At 43.9% G+C, this 22926-nt stretch overlaps 1 protein-coding gene across 2 annotated transcripts in view; it reads right to left on the bottom strand.

Annotated features, from left to right (window-relative positions):
* COG2 (component of oligomeric golgi complex 2) overlaps nucleotides 1–19129 on the bottom strand; it is a 42360-nt gene extending 23231 nt beyond the window's left edge. Inside the window, exons 1-7 of one of the 2 annotated variants that reach the window (XM_034765135.1) lie at nucleotides 18956–19129; nucleotides 11917–12078; nucleotides 10807–10872; nucleotides 8634–8714; nucleotides 7370–7473; nucleotides 5866–5974; nucleotides 3086–3265 (exon numbers count right to left, since the gene is read on the bottom strand). In XM_034765135.1, coding sequence (XP_034621026.1) covers nucleotides 3086–3265; nucleotides 5866–5974; nucleotides 7370–7473; nucleotides 8634–8714; nucleotides 10807–10872; nucleotides 11917–12078; nucleotides 18956–19120 — 867 coding nt within the window. In that variant the 5' untranslated portion in view covers nucleotides 19121–19129. The remainder of the gene's footprint in view (nucleotides 1–3085; nucleotides 3266–5865; nucleotides 5975–7369; nucleotides 7474–8633; nucleotides 8715–10806; nucleotides 10873–11916; nucleotides 12079–18955) is intronic. The other variant, XM_034765136.1, reaches the window with a different exon arrangement.
* Nucleotides 19130–22926: the final 3797 nt, after the last annotated feature.

Genomic DNA, 22926 nt, shown 5'->3' with positions numbered 1-22926 from the left:
GAAGTGCTATTCTACATGTTCTCATATTTAAAATATATATATACACACACACACAGTAACTCCTCACTTAGAGTCGTCCCGGTTAACGTTGTTTCATTGCTGATCAATTAGGGAACATGCTCGTTTAAAATTGTGCAATGCTCCCTCCTAACGTCGTTTGGCAGCCACCTGCTTTGTCTACTGCTTGCAGGAAGAGCAGCCCGTTTCAGCTAGCTGGTGGGGGCTTGGAACCAGGGTAGACCAGCAGCCCCCCATCAGCTCCCTACTCCCCTAAGTTCCCTGTGTAGCAGCTGCCTGCAGTTCAGCTGTCCTTCCCCCCACTGCCATGTGCTGCTCCTGCCCTCTGCCTTGGAGCTGCTCCCCGAGACTCCTGCTTGCTGTGCAGGGGGGCAGGAAAGGAAGAAGGGGGGTGTCAGGGTGTCCCCCTCCCCCCTGCTCCTGCACCCCACTTACCCCATCTTCCATAGAGCAGGGGGGGACACACCAGGGCTCAGGACGGAGGGAGCTTGCAGCAGCTGCGGTCTCAGCAAGCTGATCTAATTAACAAGGAAATGTACTTAAAGGGGAAATGCGCATCTCTCTCTCTCACACACATATGGTGTGTGTCTCTGTCTGCGATGTCTCCCCTCCCTCCATTTCTGCTGCCTTGTAGAGAGAGAGAGTTAACCCCGGAGGGCTCAGCCAATTGCTAGTTCATCATTTAGCAGTAAGGGAAATACCCCAGCCTCTGACTCTCCACCTCAACCAAGCTTCACAATCATCATCACTGTGTACCAGTATTAAATTATTTAAAACTTATACTGTGTGTGTGTGTGTGTGTGTGTATATATATTTTATAAAAAAATAAAATATTGTCTTTTGTCTGGTGAAAAAAATTTCCCTGGAACCTAACCCCCTCATTTATATTAATTCTTATGGGGAAATTGGATTCGCTTAACATCGTTTCGCTTAAAGTCGCATTTTTCAGGAACATAACTACAATGTTAAGTGAGGAGTTACTGTATTTATGTACATGATTAACTGGCAGTAACAACTGTTTGAGTGCATATAAATCAGACTAATCTGTGGAAGAGACAGGAAAAACTGATTTTAAAGAAGACAGACACACACACACTAGAACAATGTGTAGAATCTCAGAATGATAATTAACATAGATAATTATACTTATAATGTGTTTTAAAAGCCAAGAAGAGAAACATAACTGAAACTTGAGTGATACGCCAATTTCACTTGATATATCCCTAATGCAAACTGAGAGGAAGTTACACCAGTATGAAGATCAGGAACTTAATTAAAACTACTGTAAACTTATTTTCTATGTCTATTTGAAAATGAGGAAAGACCTAATGCCAGATATACCATGACAGATATTGAAACCGCTTGCAATATCTCTGGGGGAACACATTGTATTAAGTTTATGTATCACTGTGGGCCAGGGATTGTATGCGTGATTGTGGTCTACTCCACTTGGGAGGGTTACCACCACAGATCCTTCAGGAACTAAAAGAGTGGGGTGTGATTAAGGTGAATCACTCACACTTCCAGAGAAGTAGCACTCCCTGAGAAAGTTCGTGTATTCTGGGTCAAACTGGGTTTCCAGAGACTAGGAAGACAAAGAAAGGTGGGTTTGGTACAGAAAGGCTGAATTTAAATGGACTCCAGGCCTTTTTTCTGTTTCAGCAACAGATGGAACCTTCTGTCCAAGGGGGCTTCAACCCCTGCAGGATAGTTGGAAAGTCTTTGGCCTACCAGGGCCCCCAAGACTGATGGGTGATCTCTGATAAGCTTTTAGCATGTGTCTAGGACCTTTTGTTGTTTTTTATGTTTTTTCTGGAATCCTTTTACTTTAGGAATAACTGGGCTTGCTTATAAAGGGCAGTGTAATAACTGTTGGCAAAACACTGTTCATTGTCCTCGGAGAGAAAGAAAAGCACAAGCTCTGGCCATTAGGCAGACTGGCTTGCTGGGGATATCACAGGGCACGGCAGGAAGCTGTGCAGTCTTAAAACTTTCCCAGTCAGAAGAAATTGGGACAAGTGAAAATGAGAGACCTAAGACCTGACTGGGAACTCCTGGAGTAAACCATGAAAGGGTGAATACAGGTTCACTTACCCTGAAACTATTACACATACCTGAGCATGATGCCCCAGAGAGACCTTGAGGCCTTGTTTACCATGGCCAACTAAATTTGCATCCCTTAAGTTGAACCAGCAGTAGCGACAGTGGGAGTGCTAGTGTTGATCAGCTAGTAAAAGTGCCAGTGACCAACGGATACCAAGTATACATTAGTTTTCCGACTATTGCTATTACTAGTCCAGATTTTTTTTGTGGGAGGGAGGGGGAAGTTTCCAGTGTAGAAAAGGTTTACAAACATCTGGGCAGCTAACAAAGGCTTTGTCCCATTGGCAATTTTAGGGAAGTCTTCCATCACTACCTTACCAACAGTGCAGCAGCACCAGTGCTAGAAACAGTGGGAACAGTAGTGTAGATTAGCCACCAGCACTTTTAACTCCCAAATTGAATAATCCAGGCCAGAGCATGACTTGACACTGTGGAAAAAACCCTGGCACGGCTGGTTTACACTACCATTATTTCCACCATTGCCAGTAGAGCTGCATCAACACTCGTGCAATGGTGGAAGCTTTCCACCAGAACTGACAGTACAGATAAAACCAGAGAGATCAGATACTTCCTGACCCTGGAGAAAAATGGTGAGATTGAAACAGAATGCATTGTCAAGAGAAGAATTTCTGAAATCTGAGATTTTCAACTTGTTTAACCAATACTCTATAATTAAGAGGTCTGGCCTTACTAATTACACTTATTGTAGTCTAACCTTAGTTATGATTATATTTTGCTTCACTTCTGTTTTACTTTGATTTTTCTATTGCCCATGCCAAATTTATTTAAGATAACTGAAATTGGATACTGATATTAGGGGATACTATCGAACAACCTGAAGCTGGAAATAGGAGCTTTGAAGGTGCTAACTGCACTCAGAGGGAGCACGAGGGAAGCTTGGCATGTTCACAGGTAAACAAATTATTTTCCCAAGCCAGTTACTTTTCTTTGGCTCTTATCTTACCTCATCTACGTATGGTTTTACAAGAATCTGGCCAACTAATGCCTCTGCATCTCGTGTTTTGTCAATTGTTGCATAGGTCCGTAAGCAATGACGTACTATGTCAACATTGGAAGTTTGAAGGCCTTCCAAGAGCAGCCCTTCCAGAGACTGCTGCAACATAGCTGTTATTCCAGCTATACGCTACAAAAAAGGAGAGAATAAAAACAGAGCATTGCCCTCTTTACAGGAGTTATGTGCAAGAAGATTTACCAACATCAACACACACTTAAAATTAAAGAATACATTCAGAATTGTAGTAACTGTATCAATTTAACATTAAAATCCAATGATTAAAATAAACCTATGGATTATTACTGTATATTTAACTCCATATCATGAAATTACTCAATTTAACAATGTTAAACTAGGGGGAAAAAAACTATTTTCTTTTGTATATTGAAAAATCAATCTGGTAAACAGTCTAGGATCTGACTGACATGGGAGAAATGATAAGTCAACAATTGTTCTCCCAATTAACTAACCTACACCTTGTGTCAACACACGAACCCATTGAATCAATTGCTAGTGGTAACAATTGTGACATTTATCCCTGGATTTTATGGGAAAAGCAGTGATTGAGTCCCAAACATTTCAGGTCAAAGAACTGAGACCCAATATGACTGCATTCTATTACCACAAACAAAGGACTGCCATGGTAGGCAGCTGCCAGGGCTAGCAGCTGCTTCAGCCAGCAAACCTCCTTTAAGATTGCTGGAGGAGGGCCTCCCTCTGGCAATATCTCCTCCACTTAAGCCCCACTCATTCCAAACACTCTCCCCAGAAATACCCCCTTGGCCATGCCTTTCCAGGAGATTCCCCCAGTAAGTGTCCCACTGTACATCTAATGTCTACCAATATGGAGCTGATGATTCAACTGTTCACCTCCAGTCAAGTCCCTTTTATGCCCCCTCTCAAAGTATCCTCCTAAAAAATTATCTCCTTGGAAATGCTCCCAGAATCCATCCTGAACAGCCTAAGTTGGCAATCCAACTGTAGGTCACCAGCTGCAAATAATCATTTGAAAACACACAGCGGGGTCACTGGCTGAGAGCATTTATAGGGAAGGCACCCCACAGGGAGCACCCCCCAGTTTTGCTCCTCTTGAAATATTCCACTCATGTTCCCACCTTTCCCCCTCCACTATTCTCAACTGGAAATTCAACTGCCAGCTGCAAGCGGTGGCCTTATGAACCACCTGTGGTTCAAACTGCTACATGCAGTCTGCGATACACAATTGTAATGCTGGTGTAGGATGTCAGGGGGCATTAGCTGAGTGGGGCTGGGCAGAGGGGAGTATCAGACAGAACTGAGGGAATGTCTACAATGCAATATAAGCCCAGAGTTGTTAGAACATGAGTTAGCAGACCCTGGGGCTTGAGCATCTACGCTCATTCGTAACCCCAGGTTAGGAATTGTTGAACCCTGGGTCCCAACCTGGGCTCTATCACATACACGGCATTATGAGGGCCCGAGTCCAACCACCCATAACCCAGACTTCCTAGTGCCCTCCCAAAATGTGGCCACTCTAGCCCTTTGTTTGTGGTGCAGAATGGGAAAACTTGACTGTCGTCCAATACATCTGACTGTTCAGAAGACAAAAAGTCCACCAGTGGGATACTTTCATAGAACTCCCAGAGTCCAGGGGGGACCGTGTCTACACTGCAATGAACTGGAGTTTGAACCCTGGGTCCCGGTTTGACTCAAGTTCATGGGGTCCTAGGTCGGAGCTCTGGGTTGGTGCAACACTGCAATTAAAGACTCGTGGCTGGCCCACGTCAGCTGACTCAGGCTCATGGGGCTCAGGATATGGGTCTGTTTAATTGTGGTGTACACATCTGAGCTCGGGCTGGAGCCTGAGATGTGGGACCCTGCGAGGTGGGGGGGGGGGTCTCAGAGCTCAGACTGCAGCCTGAATCTGAACGTCTATGCCTCAAACAGCACCACACCCCAAGCCAGCTAGCACAGGCGAGCTGTGTTGTCTAATTCAGTAGTGAGCAACCTGCTGCCCGCGGGCCACATGCGGCCCATCAGAGTAATCCCTGGAAGGCTGCGAGACCGTTTCTTTACATTGACCGTCCGCAGTCATGGCAGCCCGCAGCTCCCAGTGGCTGGAAACGGCGAACCGCAGCCACTGGGAGCTGCAGGACGCCGTGCCTGCAGACGGTCAATGTAAACAAACTGTCTCGCGACCCGCCAGCGGATTACCCAGATGGGCAGCATGTGGCCCCCGGGCTGCCCACCACTGGTCTAATTGCAATGTAGACATACCCTAAAAGGTGGCTAACTGGCTGAAGAAGCCATCAAAAATAACAGCCACCACACCTCAATCAGTTTAAAGCAGCACTGCTGTGGACACAAAGGCAAACCTTTAATCAATTCAGGGTAACTACTGTGGACACACTCAATTGTTTATGCTTCAGTTTGTATAAGATAACCAGAGTTATTAAATCCCCTGAGTACCAAGGCTAGATTTAGACTAAGGATAAAATGTTATGCTGACAAACATTTAATATAATTTCTTATTTTCTATTCCTATTCTCAACTGTTCATCTGAAAGATGTTGGAAAATAACAGCATGAACACCCACAGAAGATAGCACTGGTAAAGGAATGTTTTAAACTAGGAACCTGTTTTGCTCAGAACAAACTAATTAAAACATTGTTGATGTAATGTCGGTATTTCTGTACCTACTGCGTATGTTAGATTTCATGAAGGTTAAGCAGGGTAACAGTGGTACTTACTGGTCTCACTTTGTCCAAAAGAGGCATTCCTTTGCTTTGTACTGCATGAAATTGTAATTGGTTAAATTCCGTGGCAATTCTCTCTAAAATCTGTCCAGTCAAAAGTGGGCTAAAAAAGAATGTGTGTGTGTGTTAGGTTAGAACTTGCAGTTCAATAAACAATAAGGTCTTCACAAACAAAATCACTTCCACCTAATGGTCAGATGCACACTGCTCCCCGCCCAACTCTAACATGGGGGAGGCAGGGTACAAGGTCAGAGTTACAATGTTTTCCCTGTGAATAATGGTAAGAGGCAGGCATAGTGGGCACAAGATCATGCCTTAGCAGCCCACAACATTGGTCCCTGCAATGACGGTCCTGCTTGTTGTCACGGGGGAAACCAGTTTTACAGAACTCAACAGATCTGGAAAGGAACAAATCTATATGATGAAGGAACCCCCCCCCTTTGCCCATCCCCTGTGGCATGGCAGCATTAATGAGGGCTGTCTCTGAGGAAATAGCCATGCCTTCTTCATCCCAGCACAGCTCCACTAAACTTCCCCATTCCCTAAAATTGAACTGCTATCCCCACACCCAGTCTCAGCTTTCACTGTGTTCCCCCTTTACATAGGAGGAGATGGTGTGTCCAGGGCTCCTACATCCACTCTCCCGCCTAACCGTCCCACACTGGTCCTGTCCCCCAGTTATGCCCCCTTGTACCACAACTGAAGAGCAGCGGAGATGATCTCATGCACCAAGAGGCGCACAAGACTAGCATTTCCCCTGCCTATGAACTACAGCTAGTTTGCTGGCAAGGTGAGGTATGCGAGGATCACGTCTGGTACTTCAGCCCCAAGGCAGCTGGAGAGAGAAGTCCCCCCTTCCCCCATCTTTGCTTAGAGGCAGAGAGAGGGGAACTTGTCCCTGAAGTTGTCTGAGAAGTCCAAGTACCAGACTGGCTCTTCATGAAGCTCCCCTCCACCACAAATACTACATCATCAATCCTATACACATCATCATGCTGTTGGCAATTTTCTTTTCAGTTATGTGAAAAAGTCAAGGAAACAGGAGAAGCCACTCTTTGTTTTACTCCCAACGGTAGTAAATGGTACATTTGTCGAAACATGGGAGGGATTTCAGAGCCAGAGGTATTACAGATTATTGGCAAATGGATTCTAAAAAAAACCACTACAAAATGTCAAAAATGTACTTTTTAAAAATTGATTAATAAGCATGCAACAATCTACTTTTACTCAAAAAACACTTCCATAATTTCAGCATTTATGGAAATGTTTAGTTCTATATTTAGTTTACTGCCACTTTGCAGAACGATAACTAAGATTTTAAGAATCCTGTAAAATTTAGAACTATGGCATTATCTTAACTGTGGTCTTGCTGTCATTCCACCATATTTAAAATTCTAAACATGTGTAAGAGTATTTGTAAATTCGGGTACAGTACAACGATGAAACAAACTGCATTTGTTGATTAGGAATAGAACTTGAATGTTTGCACATTCCTTACCTGTTTGCTTCTAATAAGGACAATTCTTTAGAGCTTTGGGAGTGTAGAATTTTCTCAATTTTTTCAACTGATTGAATAACCTGAATAAGTCTCAAGACACACATCTGTAAAGAAAGCAATATTTATCATCATGTTCATCTCCAGTTTCAGTCTCCATTTTCTAATTAACAGCGCTGAGAATGGTACTGGGGCCAGCCTTCACATTTTTGGTTGAAAGTTTCTTAAGAATCTGAATCCGTTTAGGAGAACAAAGAGGACCCAGGAAATGATATACCAGTTCAGCCACACTTTAAGACAGACATGGACAAATTGGAAAGAGTCTACAGAAAAGCAACAAAAATGATAAATTTATTTAGAAAACCTGACCTATGAGGAAGGTTAAAAAACTGGGCAATTTTATCTTGAGAAAAGACGACTGAAGGGGGACATGAGAACAGTCTGTAGATAGGTTAATGGCTATTATAAAGAGGACCGTGATCAACTGTTTTCCACGTCCACTGAAGGTAGGACAAGAAGCAATGGGATTAGTCTGCAGCAAGGGAGATTTAGGTTAGATATTAGGAAAAACTTAAACTATAAGGGTAGATAAGATCTGGAATAGGCTTCCAAGGCAGATTGTGGAATCCCCATCACTGGAGGTTTTTAAGAACAAATTAGAAAAACAGCTGGCTTATTTAAAATGGCCTAGGCTTATTAGTCCTGCCTCAGTTGAGGGGCTGGACTTGATCACTTTGAGGTCCCTTCCAGCCCTACATTTCTATGATTCTACTTAGGTATAATGGTGTTAAGCATAATAGGAACTATATTACATTTTAGTACAGGTTCAAATAATTCTTGTTCTTCCACCTCAAAATAAATTAGATGTTTTTAGCATAAGTCAAAAATTAAACATTTTTCTTTCCAGGTTTATTATATTACATTTAAATTATGTGGAAGTTTACACACCAGTATGAAATGGAAATAATAGTGCAGTCTTTTTTATATAGAGTGAAAAGTAGAGTAAGTACTAATAGTAGAAATGGCTTGACTTAATGATAAAAGGAAATTTGGGATTATGATTGATTGACCATCACTCACCTTATAGTACCAGGAGTCTCCAAACAATGGATGTCTAACTTTTACATGTATAAAAACAGCGCACAGTACGATATGGACAGACACAGTCATCTCTCTGAATTTCTTGTTTTAATAGTTATTGGGAGGGAGGGGGAATACATAACTCTAATTAGTGTATTTTCTTCCCCCAGCTATTTGTCTGTTGTACCTTTTTTCTTCTGATATCCTCTTGTTTAGACATATGTTCATCTACTGCCCGAATTCCTTCACTCACGCACGACTTAAGGCTCTGAGAGAGACATGAATTAATTTGGAAAATTTGGCTTAGTGATATGGAAAAATTTAAGCCTAAGAACAAATTTGTGTAAATTAAAAAAAGAAGGGTTTGGCTGTCCTTAAGAACTGTTAATTTTTATGGGCTTGTAATCATTTTCATATTTTTAAAAAAACTTCCCTCTCCCCTGTTATGATGTAAGAGGCAAACAAACAATAGGGAAAACTGATTAACTGATATACAGAGGAAACAAGTTTAAATATACAGTACAAGAATTGCTGTCAAATGCACAAAGTAAATAAAACTGAAATAGAGAAATAATACTTTCAGTTATATTTAAGAACCGCCATACTGGGTCAGGCCAATGGTCCATCTAGCCCAATATTTGGTCTACAACAGTAGCCAGTACCAGAGCTTCAGGGGGAGTGTACAGAACAGGGCAGCTGGAGTGACCCACCTTGTCTTTCCCTCCCAACATATGGCAACCAGAGGTTTAGGGTCATCCTGAGCATAGGGGTGCATCCCTTACCATCTTGGCTCATAGACATAATGGACCTATTCTCCATGAACTTATCTAGTTCTTTTTTTAACCCAGTTATACTTTTGGCCAGCACAACATTGCATGGAAAAGGGTTCCACAGGCTAATTGTGCGATGGGTGAAAACAGAATTCCTCTTGTTTGTATTTAATCTGCTGCCTGTTAATTTCATCGGGTGACCTCTGCAGGAAAGGGTAAATAACACTTCTCTATTCACTTTTGCCAGGCCAGTCACGATTTTACAGACCTATCAGATCCCCCCCTTAGTGGTCTCTTCTCTAAACAGAACAACCCTACTCCTTTTAGTCTCTCTTCACATAGAAGCCGTCCCATATCCTTGATCATCTCTGTTGCCCTTCTCTGAACCGTTTCGAGTTTTATTATATCAACCAGAACTGAATACAGTACTCAATAAATCCATGGATTTATATAGTGATATGATATTTTCTGTCTTATTTTCTATCCCTTTCCTAATAGTTCCTAACATTCTGTTTGCCTTTTTGACTGCTACTGGGCACTGAGTGGAAGTTTTCAGAGAACTCTTCATGACAACTCCCCCCCGCCCCCCCCCTCCAGTGTAGACCAGCCCTTAGACCCCATCATTATACATATGTAGTTGGGATTATTTTTCCCCAACGTGCATTATTATGCACTTAACACTGAAATTCATCTGCCATTTTGTTGCCCAGTTTTGAGAGATTCCTTTGTACCTCATGAAGTCAGCTTTGGACTTAACTATCTTGAGTAATTTTTTATCATCTGCAAACCTGAACAGCACAGGTGCCAATACAGATCTTTGGGGACCCCATTGCTTACCTCTCTTAAATTTACCTAAGTGTTACTCAAAACAAACAGTACGTTTTCAGGCAGAAGTGTGATTTTTTTTTAAGTTGACTGTGTCCCTTTAACTTATGCTTTATTTATGTGGATTTAAACATTTTTCCAAAATGGAGGAAAGATAAGGTACTAAGTGCACATGGGCATTTTCCGCCTCAAAAAAGATGAGATTATAAATCAAGTTTACAACAAAAATCCTCTAGGAAGAGCTGTGAAGATTTTTACCAATATATTTCAGCTGCTAAATGCAAGTCATGCTAGGTGAACTACTGTAACAAAGGTCTCAAAGGAGAAGGGGAGGAAAGATGTCTTTGTGGATAACGTATACAACTGGGAGGGAGGAGATATATCCGCTATTCCTGGTTCTGCTATAGACATCCTTAATCGCTCTGTGCCTCAATTTCAAGTGTAAAATAGTGCTAATTCTTCACTACACAGTGGTTTCGGGAGGCTTATTCATTTATGTCCTTAAATCACTTGAGGTCCTTGGATGGACGGCATTACAGAAAATGCAAAATTACTTCTGCTACTACAGAACTCTTATATCACACTGTCCTCTAAAACAATGAACAGGAAATGTCGTCTTACATTTCTCGGTCTCGCAAAGAGAAGACTCTAATAAACAATTATCAATTCGAGGAATTTAAAAGGCAATTAATTTTCATAAGATATAGTATGAGATGTAAGTTTACTAAACTATTTTGAGATATATATGGATTATTTCAAACATACCATGACCTCTTCCCGTAACTGTCCCAACGGCACTGAAAGCTGATTGAGGGCCTTATCCATGCCAACCTACAAAAATGATCAAAACATACAGTTGGGAAGCTATTTGATTATAATAATGTTTGTTTCACTTAACATGTGAATTCATATATTGACTGTATCCATTAGATACAGCACTGTTGTATAGACCTATACAATCCTCACAAAAAAGTAATCTAAGACTACGTCTTCACTACCCGCCTGGATTGGTGAGTAGAAATCGATCTCTCGGGGATCGAATTATCGCGTCTCGTCGGGACGCGACAATCGATCCCCGAATCGACACTTGTACTCCACCAGCGCAGGTAGGAGTAAGCGCCGTCGACGGGGGAGCCATGGCGGTCGATTTGCCGCCGTCCTCACAGCGGGGTAAGTCGGCTTGGATACATCAAATTCAGCTACGCTATTCGTGTAGCTGAATTTGCGTATCTTAAATCAAACACACACACCCCCCGGTGAAGACGTAGCCTGATCTTGATTCATACTTAGTGATGTGCCAGTATGCTCATTTAATACTACAAGGTAGGAACAAAAAAATCAGCACTACTATTTGTCTCAGTGGTGCAGAACATGAAGAAAAATGAAAAACTATGCAAACTAGGTATCTGTACTATGTATCCCAATGCGCACCATACAGAAATGCAATGAGACATTTCCATTTGAAAAATGAATTGTGGTATTTGGTCAACTGGATTGAACAGTACCGACTTGTTACATAGTCTGCATACTTAGATCTGTGTCTCTCAGTTTTAATAATTCAGATATCTGGAGCTTTACATGTATTAGAGGCTTTTCACATTTTAAGAGGGTTGGGGAATTCTCAACAATTATTTACTACCTTCAGACTAAATCCATGATCTTTAAAGAAATCGCAATTATTGCTTTTCATCTTACTGCAGACAAAGAGCACTTATATAGAAAGTACAGGTACAGCACATAAGTGTTTTCCAGTCTCTCTCAATTTAAGGCTTCTTTACCTAACATGCCAGGAAAGAAAGACATTCACAATTTTGTATTGTAATTAAAAATCACACTAAAACACTCTCACACACATCATTCAACTTGAAAACTTACCAGATTTGTTGAAAGATTAACAAAATCTGCATAGTCCTTGTTTATGAGTTCTACCATGGCAGTTTTAAGGAGTTTGTAATAGAGCTCCAGATCATCTCTGAGCTCTTCTAACTGGACACGCTTTCTGCAGTCAGACACAAAGTGATCGACATCAAAGTTTGGCTGAAAATGAAATGAGCAAAAAGATACAGGGATGTAAATAAAAAACATACCAAAGAAACAGAAAAGAATTGGATCTTCCCTGTAATAAGCATTCTACATGCAACTAAACTGTCGAGCCTACCTGAAGCACAAAAAAAAAAAAAAAGTTTGCAGATAATTGACAAACCATACTCTAGAGACAGATTTTAGCTTTCTGGGATCCTAGACTCATTGGGACAGATGATACTGTCTTCTAATGTGTATTGCAGTACTGTATTATCCAAACCCCTTTACTGCTGCTTTAAATTGCCCATGGATTTATCTGAAAATATGTTATAAGTATGAGCTTAACCCTGAAGCTTTTTTTATAAAGCCACATTGCACTTCGTAGCTAAGCATTCAGCAGGCTTTGTTAAAGATTTGATTTTAGTCATGTTGCAGTGGAGAAGTTCAAAGCTTCTGTTAAGATTGCAGGAGGTGGAAAGGAAAACCGAAGACATGGAGATCAACCAATCAACCAACAGATGACAATTTTCAAGAACACTCAAGACTACTAGACAACACTCAGAAATCAAATTGATGACCAAAAAAAAAAATCAATATCAAATTAAGACGTTTCAGTGGAAGGTGAGAGGACAACGGAAAAGAAGCTGAAGCTGCTTTTTCAAAATAGATTATGAAATCTCTAGGGAAATGTCATGGAAATATGAATCTGCCTTTCAGGTTCATTCCATCCAGAGTCAAATGTAGTCTCACTCTCAGTCTAGAAAAACCATAAATGATTAAAATGGACACACAAACCTGTGCACACAGAGACACGAATCAACATTCTACAAAATTTCATTACTGATGTTGATTGTGTTCTCTTCAGACTTCTTCATTCTGTATAGAATCAACAAGAATGTAGTGATTCAACATATAGGCCTAATCGACGCCTAAAAATAGATTGACCTAACTACATAACTTAGGGCTGTGAAAAATTTTGCATCCTGTCTGACATAGGTCAACCTAACACTGCAAACATATTCTATTGAAATTGGATGTTTTAAATTACACTTTAATTTAAATACAGGTTTATTTATTTAAAACAAACCTATTTAAAATTAAATTTGAAACTGACACACTGTGTTAATGCCTAAACTTATTTAAACTGAAAGACAAAACATAATATTAAGCAGTCCATATGTTTCCTGCCAAGTTTTAAAGAAAGTCAGACCACTGAACTGCTGGAAATCATTGGCTAAGCACCTGGAACCAGAGTTTGTGGAAGTGCTAAACCAGTTTTTGAAAGCAGTAGCCTCTTCTGCAGGTGAAGAGAGAATATATTCTTCATTTCAATTTATTCAAATATTGTAGTTCAATTCTATGATTAGCTCAAAGTTTAGAAACTAACTTGGAGTTACAAAAATAGAATATGTTTTCCTCTTCCAACCTCTGAATAAAAACTAGGTGTAAGAGGCTGACATCTTCTAGTTCTAAAATCCTGAAATAATGGTGACCAGAAATAATCAAGACAGTTCATTAGTACAGATATTACTTCCTTGGTAATAAAGCAATCAGTTTTAAATGCAAATCACAAAAACAGACAATCAGATGGACAAGAAAAGGAAAATAATTAAAACAGATTTATGTTTCAAGTTTCCTCTATTACAGATGAAAAGTTAAAGCTTTTTCTTAAAAACTAGTTTATATGTCTTACTCTACACTATTTCTTTACAGTTACAACCCCAAATCTAACATCTACCCGCAAATCTGTGATTTCTTCTCATCTTCATGTGTATTTCTCCTAGAAGTGCATTCCTAAGTGTCATTTTGCAGTCATCCTAAGAAGGATTCTAATACCTTACATACCTTTATCCAAAGAATAAGCAAATGAAAGTAGTCAGGAGTAGTGCACATATTCCAAACCATGACAGTGTAAAGAGTAAAAGGATTTTCTGATATTCAGTTGCACAGCTGCAAATACTCTGGCTGATATATCCATCTGAGATGGATATAAGGAACTGTACAGAGCCATGCCTCTAATACACAGGCCTACCTTAGTCACAGAAACCAATAAACCTGCTCAGAGACTAGCCCTATTAAATTTTTGCTGCTTTCCACACATACACATCTACCCCGATATAATGCGACCCGATATAACATGAATTCGGATATAGCGTGGTAAAGCCGTGCTCCGGAGGGGGGGGGCGGAGCTGCGCACTCCGGCGGATCAAAGCAAGTTCAATATAACACGGTTTCACCTATAACGTGGTAAGACTTTTTGGCTCCCGAGGACAGCGTTATATCGGGGTAGAGGTGTACTTTCCAACAAATCGTATACTGCACAATCCTCCCTCCCTTCCACCCTAAACAATTAATTAAGTGTTGTGCCTATGTTTGTACTGTAAAGTCTTTCAGCCGCTCCTAGACAACTGATAGGCACAATTGGAAACAGAAAACAATACATAAATAAAAATCAAAAGAAAAAAAATTGCATCTAATCTAGAGACTCCAGATCTGAACAGAGCAATGCTACAAGTGTCTTTCAGGGCAAAAGTCAATATACACTAAGCAGACTTGTGCTTTACTCTCTCCTAATTATTACAATAAAATAATGAATTTACCACCTGAGACAGTGGGCTGTTAGACCCATGTTTCGCTTCTTTTGCTCAGACTAAGCCATCCATTGTAACAATCACAATCACTTTCATTTAAGCCCTAGAAACTCAATTTGCTCTTTTCATTCATTTTTCAACAGCAGTAAAGTTCCATCGCCAAATCTGATAGAAAAGAACATAAGAATGGTCATACTGGGTCAGATCAAAGGTCCATCCAGCCCAATATCCTGTCTGCCGACAGTGGCCAATGCCAGGTGCCCCAGAGGGAGTGAACCTAACAGGTAATGATCAAGTGATCTCTCTCCTGCCATCCATCTCCACCCTCTGACAAACAGAGGCTAGGGACATCATTCCTTACCCATCCTGGCCAATAGCCATTAATGGACTTAACCTCTATGAATTTCTCTCAGGTTTCAGAGTAGCAGCCGTGTTAGTCTGTATCTTCAAAAAGAACAGGAGTACTTGTGGAACCTTAGAGACTAACCAATTTATTTGAGCATAAGCTTTCGTGGGCCCACTACATTGGTTGTAGCCCACGAAAGCTTATGCTCAAATAAATTGGTTAGTCTCTAAGGTGCCACAAGTACTCCTGTTCTTTTTATGAATTTATCTAGCTCTCTTTTAACCCCTGTTATAGTCCTAGCCTTCACAACCTTCTCAGGCAAGGAGTTCCACAGGTTGACTGTGCACTGTGTGAAGAACTTCCCTTTATTTGTTTTAAACCTGCTGCCCGTTAATTTCATTTGGTGGCCCCAAGTTCTTATATTATGGGAACAAGTAAATAACTTTTCCTCATTAACTTTCTCCACACCACTCATGATTTTATATACCTCTATCATATCCCCCCTTAGTCTCCTCTTTTCCAAGCTAAAAAGTCCTAGCCTCTTCAATCTCTCCTCATATGGGACCCGTTCCAAACCCCTAATCATTTTAGTTGCCTTTCTCTGAACCTTTTCTAATGCCAGTATATCTTTTTTGAGATGAGGAGACTACCTCTGTACGCAGTATTCAAGATGTGGGCGTACCGTGGATTTATAGAAGGGCAATAAGATATTCTCAGTCTTATTCTCTATCCCTTTTTTAATGATTCCTAACATCCTGTTTGCTTTTTTGACTGCCGCTGCACACTGCGTGGACGTCTTCAAAGAACAACTATCCAAAATGACTCCAAGATCGCTTTCCTGATTAGTTGTAGCTAAATTAGCCTCCATCATATTGAATATATATTTGGGATTATTTTTTTTCCAATGTGCATTACTTTACATTTATCCGCATTAAATTTCATTTGCCATTTTGTTGCTCAATCCAACCAAAACTCCCTTTTCCCAAAGTGAAAGTCTGTTATTGCCACTCTAAAACCCACAGAGCTGAAATGGCGGTAGCACTGTAGAAGTTTTGTGTAAAAGTCCATAATATAGTCAAAGCTTAACAAACGAAGTAGTAGATTCATGTGCCACCCAGAGCTGGAGCTTTATGAAAACCATCAAATATTGCAAGACTGGAAATACAATTGCAAACATTGGCAACACTGCAAACAAGCTTCGTTTGCCCTCACAACAAAAAGTGCTTCAGCTATCACTATGGGTGATTCCAGGGGTCTGTATTCAGAGGGCAAAGCCCAGAGAGGGCATCTCAGTTATCCAAGTTATCCTGAAAACCAATTTCAAGTTTTTCAAAAGTTCTTCTGCCTATCACCTCTCAACAACATTTGCTTCCCCTCTTCCCCCCGCTCCCTATCACCCCAGAAAGGATGAAGAACAAGTTGTCCCAAAGAAAAACAAGCAGCGACTACTAAGAAAAACAATCGTTTCTAACTTCCCAAATAATATAGAATCAAGGTCTCAATCTTCAAAATACTCAATGGGCTTGGTCCACTATCTACAAGATTGTGGTCAACAACTTCACTCCTCTGACATAGTGGAATTTTCTACAATAAAGGGGAAGTTTGTGTCCAGGAGACAAAGCTTTCCCAGGGGCCAGCCCAAGACTGTGGCATGAACTCCCACAGGAACGAAGGATCACCATCATAGGCGTGCGCACGGGGTGTGCCAGGTGTGCCTGGGCACACCCTAATGCCCGGGCACACCCTAATGCCCATGGGCCGGATCCGGATCCAGCCCCTCAGGGCTTTGGATCCGGCCCAGGGGATTTGCCCCCCCATGGTGCCGCAGGCCCCGCGCTGCTTTCAAAGCGGCCATCAGGGCACCATATCTCTAGGACCGGGGGGTTGCTCCAGGCACTGCCTCCAGAAGCTCCCATTGGCCGGGAACAGGGAACCGCGGCCAACGGGAGCTTCAGGGGAGGTACCTGGAGGCGTGGCAAGGGCAGCACGCAGAGCCCTGTGCTGCCCCCGCCACTTGGGGCTGCGCAGGGATGTGGTGAGCGGCGTAGGGCACTGGCAGGCAGGGAGCGCACCGCTGCAGGTAAGCGGTGCCGGGCTGGAGCCCAAACCCCTCCTGCACCCCCCCCGTCCCTGCCCTGAGCCCCTGGCCTGCACCCTGTTGTGCCGGGCTCCCCTTTCCCAGGGCTGGGCTGGCTGTTTTAACAGCCCCATGTGCTCACTGGCAGCCTCCCACCCGGCAGCACCAACACAGCTGCTTAAGGTGGCCTGTGGGGCTTGCGGGGATGCTGCCACAGCCCCCCTCCTCCCAAGGTAGCTGCCCCCCTCCAGCGCCCAGGGCCCCACCCGCCTGCGACTCCCCACGCTGGCCAGGGGCCCGTGCACCACCTGGGGGGGTCTGGTCACCCCTGAGTCCAGCCCACCTTAAGTGGGGCCCGGGAGCCAGCAGGCCCGGGGCAGGGGGCAAGCCCGGCCCACAGGCCCCCCTGCAGCCCGTCTGCAAGCTCAGCTCCCCGGTGCTGTTCGGGGGCTCTGGCCCGGCACCCTCAGCCTTGAGTCCAGCCCTGAGAGCAGCCCAGCCCTGCTGCGATCCACCCCAGCCCTACTGCAATCTGCCCCGGCTGCCTCTGCCCAGCCTGGCCCCCGAGCCTGCCTGCCGGAACGGGGGACCCCAGATCCCCAGCCCCGGGCCTGCCTGCAAACAGCCTACCCTCCTGCACCCTAACTTCCTGTCCTGAGCCCCCTCCTGCACCCCAACTCCATCCTGAGCCCCCTGCCGCACCCCTCCTGCACCCCAACCCCCTTCCCTGAGCCCCCAATACACCCTACACCCCTCCTCTGCCCCAATCCCTTGCCCTGAGCCCCTTCCTGCACACAGCACCCCCTCCCACACCCCAACCTTTATGATGTTTGCCTAAAAAAAAAATTCCCTGGGTGCACACCCTAATGAAATGTGCTGCACACGCCTATGATCACCATAATCCTCACCACCTTAACGTAACATAAGAACGTCCACACTGAGTCAGACCAATGGTCCCTCTAGCCCAGTGTCCTGTCTTCCGACAGCGGCCAATGCCAGCGGTGCTTCAGAGGGAATGAACAGAACAAGTAATCATCAAAAGATCCATCCCCTCTCGCCCATTCCCAGCATGTGCTCCATGTGCAAAGTGGGTGTTGTGGGTGTGTGTGTGTATATATGTAAACATGAATTCCAAAACACACATTTCCACCCCAGGGGAGAGGATGAGAGAGCAAACGTGACAAACATTAGTCATGCTGCTTAAAGCACTAACTGAAAGGCACTCAGGTGATGGTACAAAAACCTAAGCAGAATAGAAGTAGGACACCTGATGCCTATCTCAATACTCAGACTTCAGCTTTTGAGGTTAGTGGTATAGGCTTCCACTGTCTACCTAACTGAGCTACAACCATCACCATACCAGCCTATCGCTCAGTTGTGGGTGCTCAAAGCCACCACAGTTCGGGCTGCTACGTTGATTGCGGGATTAGGGTTTGAAGCAGGCCTTGCCCCATGGCGGGGTACAGAAGGGCACCCAAGGCAATGGCACCCAAGCCAAGCTACAGCTCGAGTCTGGTGAACTAATGCAAAGCCCACGGGGATGGAAATCCGCTAATTAACAACGAGCTTCCCCCCTCTGAGCCCTAGGAAAGGAGTGGGGACCTGTCCCCTCTGCCAGCTGCCCCAGGGGGCCCGGCCGAGATGAACCCGCCCCACACACATCGCCCTGCGCAGCTCGGCCGGTGTAGCAGCAACCCGGCAGCAGGGGACCCGTCACTGCGCCGCTGGGCAGTCCGGCAGGCCCCGCTCACGCCTGGAACACGCCCCCCCCCGACTGCTCCCCACAGCCAGCGCAGGGACAGACACCCCCGCGCCGCCCCAGGGGGACCCCCCGCCACCCGGCCCGATCCGGCCCGGTCACCCCCCGCGACGCGGCACCTTCATGAACTCGTCCTTGTCGAAGCAGAGGTTTCCGGGCCCGCGGGGCAGGCACATGCCCCTCGCCTCCATCCCCGCGCGCGGGCCGGCCCCGGGCCCCTCCTCTCCGCGCCGGCTCCCGGCTCCCCGAGCTGCGGGCGGCAGCGGCGGCTCTTCCGCCAACATGGCAACGCGGCGGGCGCGACACCGACGAGGCGCCGCCTCCGAGCCGGGAGTAGCCGCCACAGGCGAACGCGGCCCCTAGCGGCTCCGGGCGTCACTGCAGCGAGGGGGGGGCACCGCCCCCACTGCTACGTCTACACGTTCGGAATCCGAATTCGGCGAAACTTGGGGAGAATCCTGCACCGTTCCCTGAGGGTCTAGATCAGCGCGGGACGCGACGAGTCTGAATCAAGAGGAGCGCCCCAGCTGGGATGTTACAGCCAGTCTTCCTCCACACAAGGCGGATTAACCACCCTGCGGCCCGCCCGTCTCCTCCACTGCAGTGCTTGGGTGGCTGCTGTCCCGTTCAAAAGCTCCCAGCAGGAGATGCACGAAGCGCGGCGGGGCAGATATTAACGAGACGTGTGAGGGCAGTGGTATAGTACAGCGCTAGTGCAGACACGGGACGAAACTGCAGCAGATCTGAACTCAGACTAGCCTGGCTAGTGTGAACACCCCCCCACTCCCTTCCGTGCTTAAGAGCTAATGAAAGAGGTGCCTGGGGCTCCAAATTTTTTTTTAACTTTAATAACTGACTCAGCAAGCAGACTGGGGCTATGAACTGCCAAGCCTAGAGGTGGCAGGGTTCAGCCTGGCACAAATTAAGCATTGCCCACCCTTCGTATTTGGCCTGGTGCCCTAACTCAGGTTCAGTTCTCCAATGTACATGAGGTTTCTGGTCCTAGACAATTTAGGGCAGTGATTTTTGACCATATTCTACTAGGGCAAAGATAGGCAGGCTTTACCTCTGCTTCTGGATATGACAACAAGAATGTCCAACTATCAGAGGGTGACTGGCCCCTTTAAGAGGCACAAGGTTCCCATGCATCCCAGTTAGACCCAACTTTCATAGGAGGAAGGTATCTAGAGTCATATGTTAAAGATATATGTGCATTTCTGTTATATAGAGGGCTCTAAGGTTGGTGTCAGATTGGCCCCTTTAAGAGAGAGCAGGTTCACTGCCCAACTTTGTTTTAGGGAAGGCACCTGAACCATATAAAGAAGGAGACAACTGCAGCTGGTTGTTGGCTGATGTTTGGTCCTTTATAAAACACAGGTGCCTTCCCTCAAGCCCAATTGGGCAGCAGATAATTAGTCCAAGTTCATTAGAACCTGCTCCCTATTACAGGGGCCAGTCAACTTGTGACACCATTAGAGCCATCTGTTTAACCTTTAACTTATGACTCTGGATACCAATCTCCTATGAAAATTGGGTCTAATTCCAGACTCTCCAGTATGTAACATACTCAAGGCACATTCCAGTTCTAGAGTGGCTTTACCAGATTGGAATCCAACCCAAAAGATGTGTTCTGTATTTGCATCCTCACTTGTCATTAAAATGCTATGTGGGTAAGGAATGCATTTTTTTTTGTGTTTGTACATTGGTGAGGGCCTTGATCCTGACTGAGGTCTCTGGGTGCTAGTATAATATAAATATACAATAATAAACACTCCATGGGAACCTCACAATTTATCCATAAGAACTGAGGCAAAATAGTTAAGAGAGTCATAGTGAGCTGATACTGATTCTGCCCTAGTCCACTAAACTAGACCATCAACACCCAAAGTGGTGCTACTCAATGGGAGTGGTGCGATGGAATGGAGGTATTACAAAAATGTAGAAAAATGGTGAGGATAGACAGTCCTACCATAGATGTGGGTGAATCAGACATTACAATGAGTCGTCTGAAGGTATCTTTTCTGCCACTACTTTTTTACCATGACTACAGTACATTTCTGTTATAAGCCTCTGGTCCATCCCTCTTCCTTTTTCCCTTGCTTTACTCGTGTTGTTGTTCTCATTCTTTGATTTTCAATCATCTGCAGGCATAGCTGGACTGTTTTTTAAATGCCATTACACATCATCCATTCCAAATTGTAGGGAAATGGTGCTTTTAATAAACTCTTGTGGGAACCTTCTGACTCTGTTTAATCTGCAGTCCTCGGTGACAACGGCTAAATATATGCCTCTCTTTCATGGGACCCTTCGAGGGACTGAAGATGAGGTATCTGAAAGTCATTTAAATAACACTTCAGAATCAGCACAGTTGTACGGTTAAGGCCTTCATCTGCAGTCAGATTAAAAGAGCAGCCAAACAGCAGCCATTGGCTGAGAAGCAGGAAGTCACATCCTCACATTCCATCCAAATGACATTAAAACAATGTAATATCAGGCTGTTAAGAAGGAGATCCTTCCTAATGGCACCCACTCTATCACGAGATAAAGAAACAGATCTTAAGATGGTTAAAGAAAACTTAATTTGATAGCATTCTGTCTGTCAAGAAAGCACTTATCAATAGTTGTGGTTGTGAAATCCTCATTTCTTTATTGTTTTGTCCCCACTTCCCTATTGTTTATCTGTATGGTCTCTGGTTCTTTAATTGTTTCTATCCGTTACATAATTTTGCTAGGTGTAAATTAATTAAGGTGGTGGGATAGGATTGGTTAGAGAATTTTGTTACACTATGTTAGGATTGGTTAGTAAAATTTTAGTATAATGATTGGTTAAGGTAGAGCTAAAAAGGACTCAAATTTCGCTATATAAACTGGGATCCAAAAGGAAGTTCTTTGGGAACCAACTCCAGGACACAGCCCCAAAGATCAGAACTGCCAGACCTCACCACTCTGCTAATGACACCATGCAGAAACTGGAGTCCCCCAAATGGACCTGATCCTGACTGGCCAGCAGGGAAAAGTTAATCTGTTTTATTGGGAGTGGTGAGCACTGTATGTGTAACGTGTGCATTCTGTTTTTGGTAATTGTTAATAAATAGAGGATACGGATATTACTGTGTAAAGCTCTTTCACTGGTAAAAGGGCCTGCAAACCAGCAGGGTTACGCCTGAGCCCTGGGAACTGGGTAGGGGTGGGTGCCTAAATTAAGAGGATTACACCTTGAGCCCTAGGAACAGGGTAAAGGTGAGTGCCCCTAGAGTGTGTGAGTAACAGAGAATTTTGTACCGGTAACACATTGCCAAAGTAGGAAGGTTGGGGGGGGGAAAAGAGGTACCATACTTACAGATTGCACAGAGGCTGATAGCTTTTAAAGATCCCAGTGTCACTTCACATCCCTGAGCAGAGGACACTTTAAGGGATACACATTGATATAATAAATAATGTTTAGTATAACTGAATCATCACTTTCCTGAGGGCTGCTAATGACTAATCTACTATCTTGGAAATGCTTCCATTCCAATGTACATTAGTTAAATGAGGAAGTAAAGAAACCATGTAACCTCCTGTCTCAGTCTTAAGGTTTCTCTGGGTGTTATTTTTACTAAAAAGCATTACTTGCCAGGGACATTGCATACAATTTAGGATAAAGGGTAGAAATACAACAGCATGCTGCATGCAGGGATAGAGATACTAAAATTAATTCATGGGAGATGCGTAGGCTACCAAGAACCTCCAGGAAACGTAGATAACATTAAACAAAATGATGTACTTGGTGCTGACGCATTGCTTTGAGTGCATTCCCTTAACAAAATGACATTTTTGCCACTGCAACGCTTGGCTGTCTGCCCACATTGTTAAAGACAAATTCTATTTTGGCTACTTCCTGTAGATGTCTAAAAACTGAACTCTAATTAAGAATCTTAAGTTCAAAGCAAAGAAAGATGTTTCCGACTAATACTTCACTTGCATCCATTGTCTTCTGTTGACTGCAAAGCACATGGCAGTGGGTCTACTCATGTGAGTAAAGTGAGCAGGAGTTAGTTCTGTGGGTCCAAGCCTGCACATTGAGGTCTATAGGGATTTTTCCATTGAT

This window comes from Trachemys scripta, chromosome 3 (genome assembly GCF_013100865.1).
Source record: "Trachemys scripta elegans isolate TJP31775 chromosome 3, CAS_Tse_1.0, whole genome shotgun sequence".
Taxonomy (NCBI): Eukaryota; Metazoa; Chordata; order Testudines; family Emydidae; genus Trachemys; species Trachemys scripta.
This window is presented reverse-complemented; position numbering and strand designations above follow the sequence as displayed.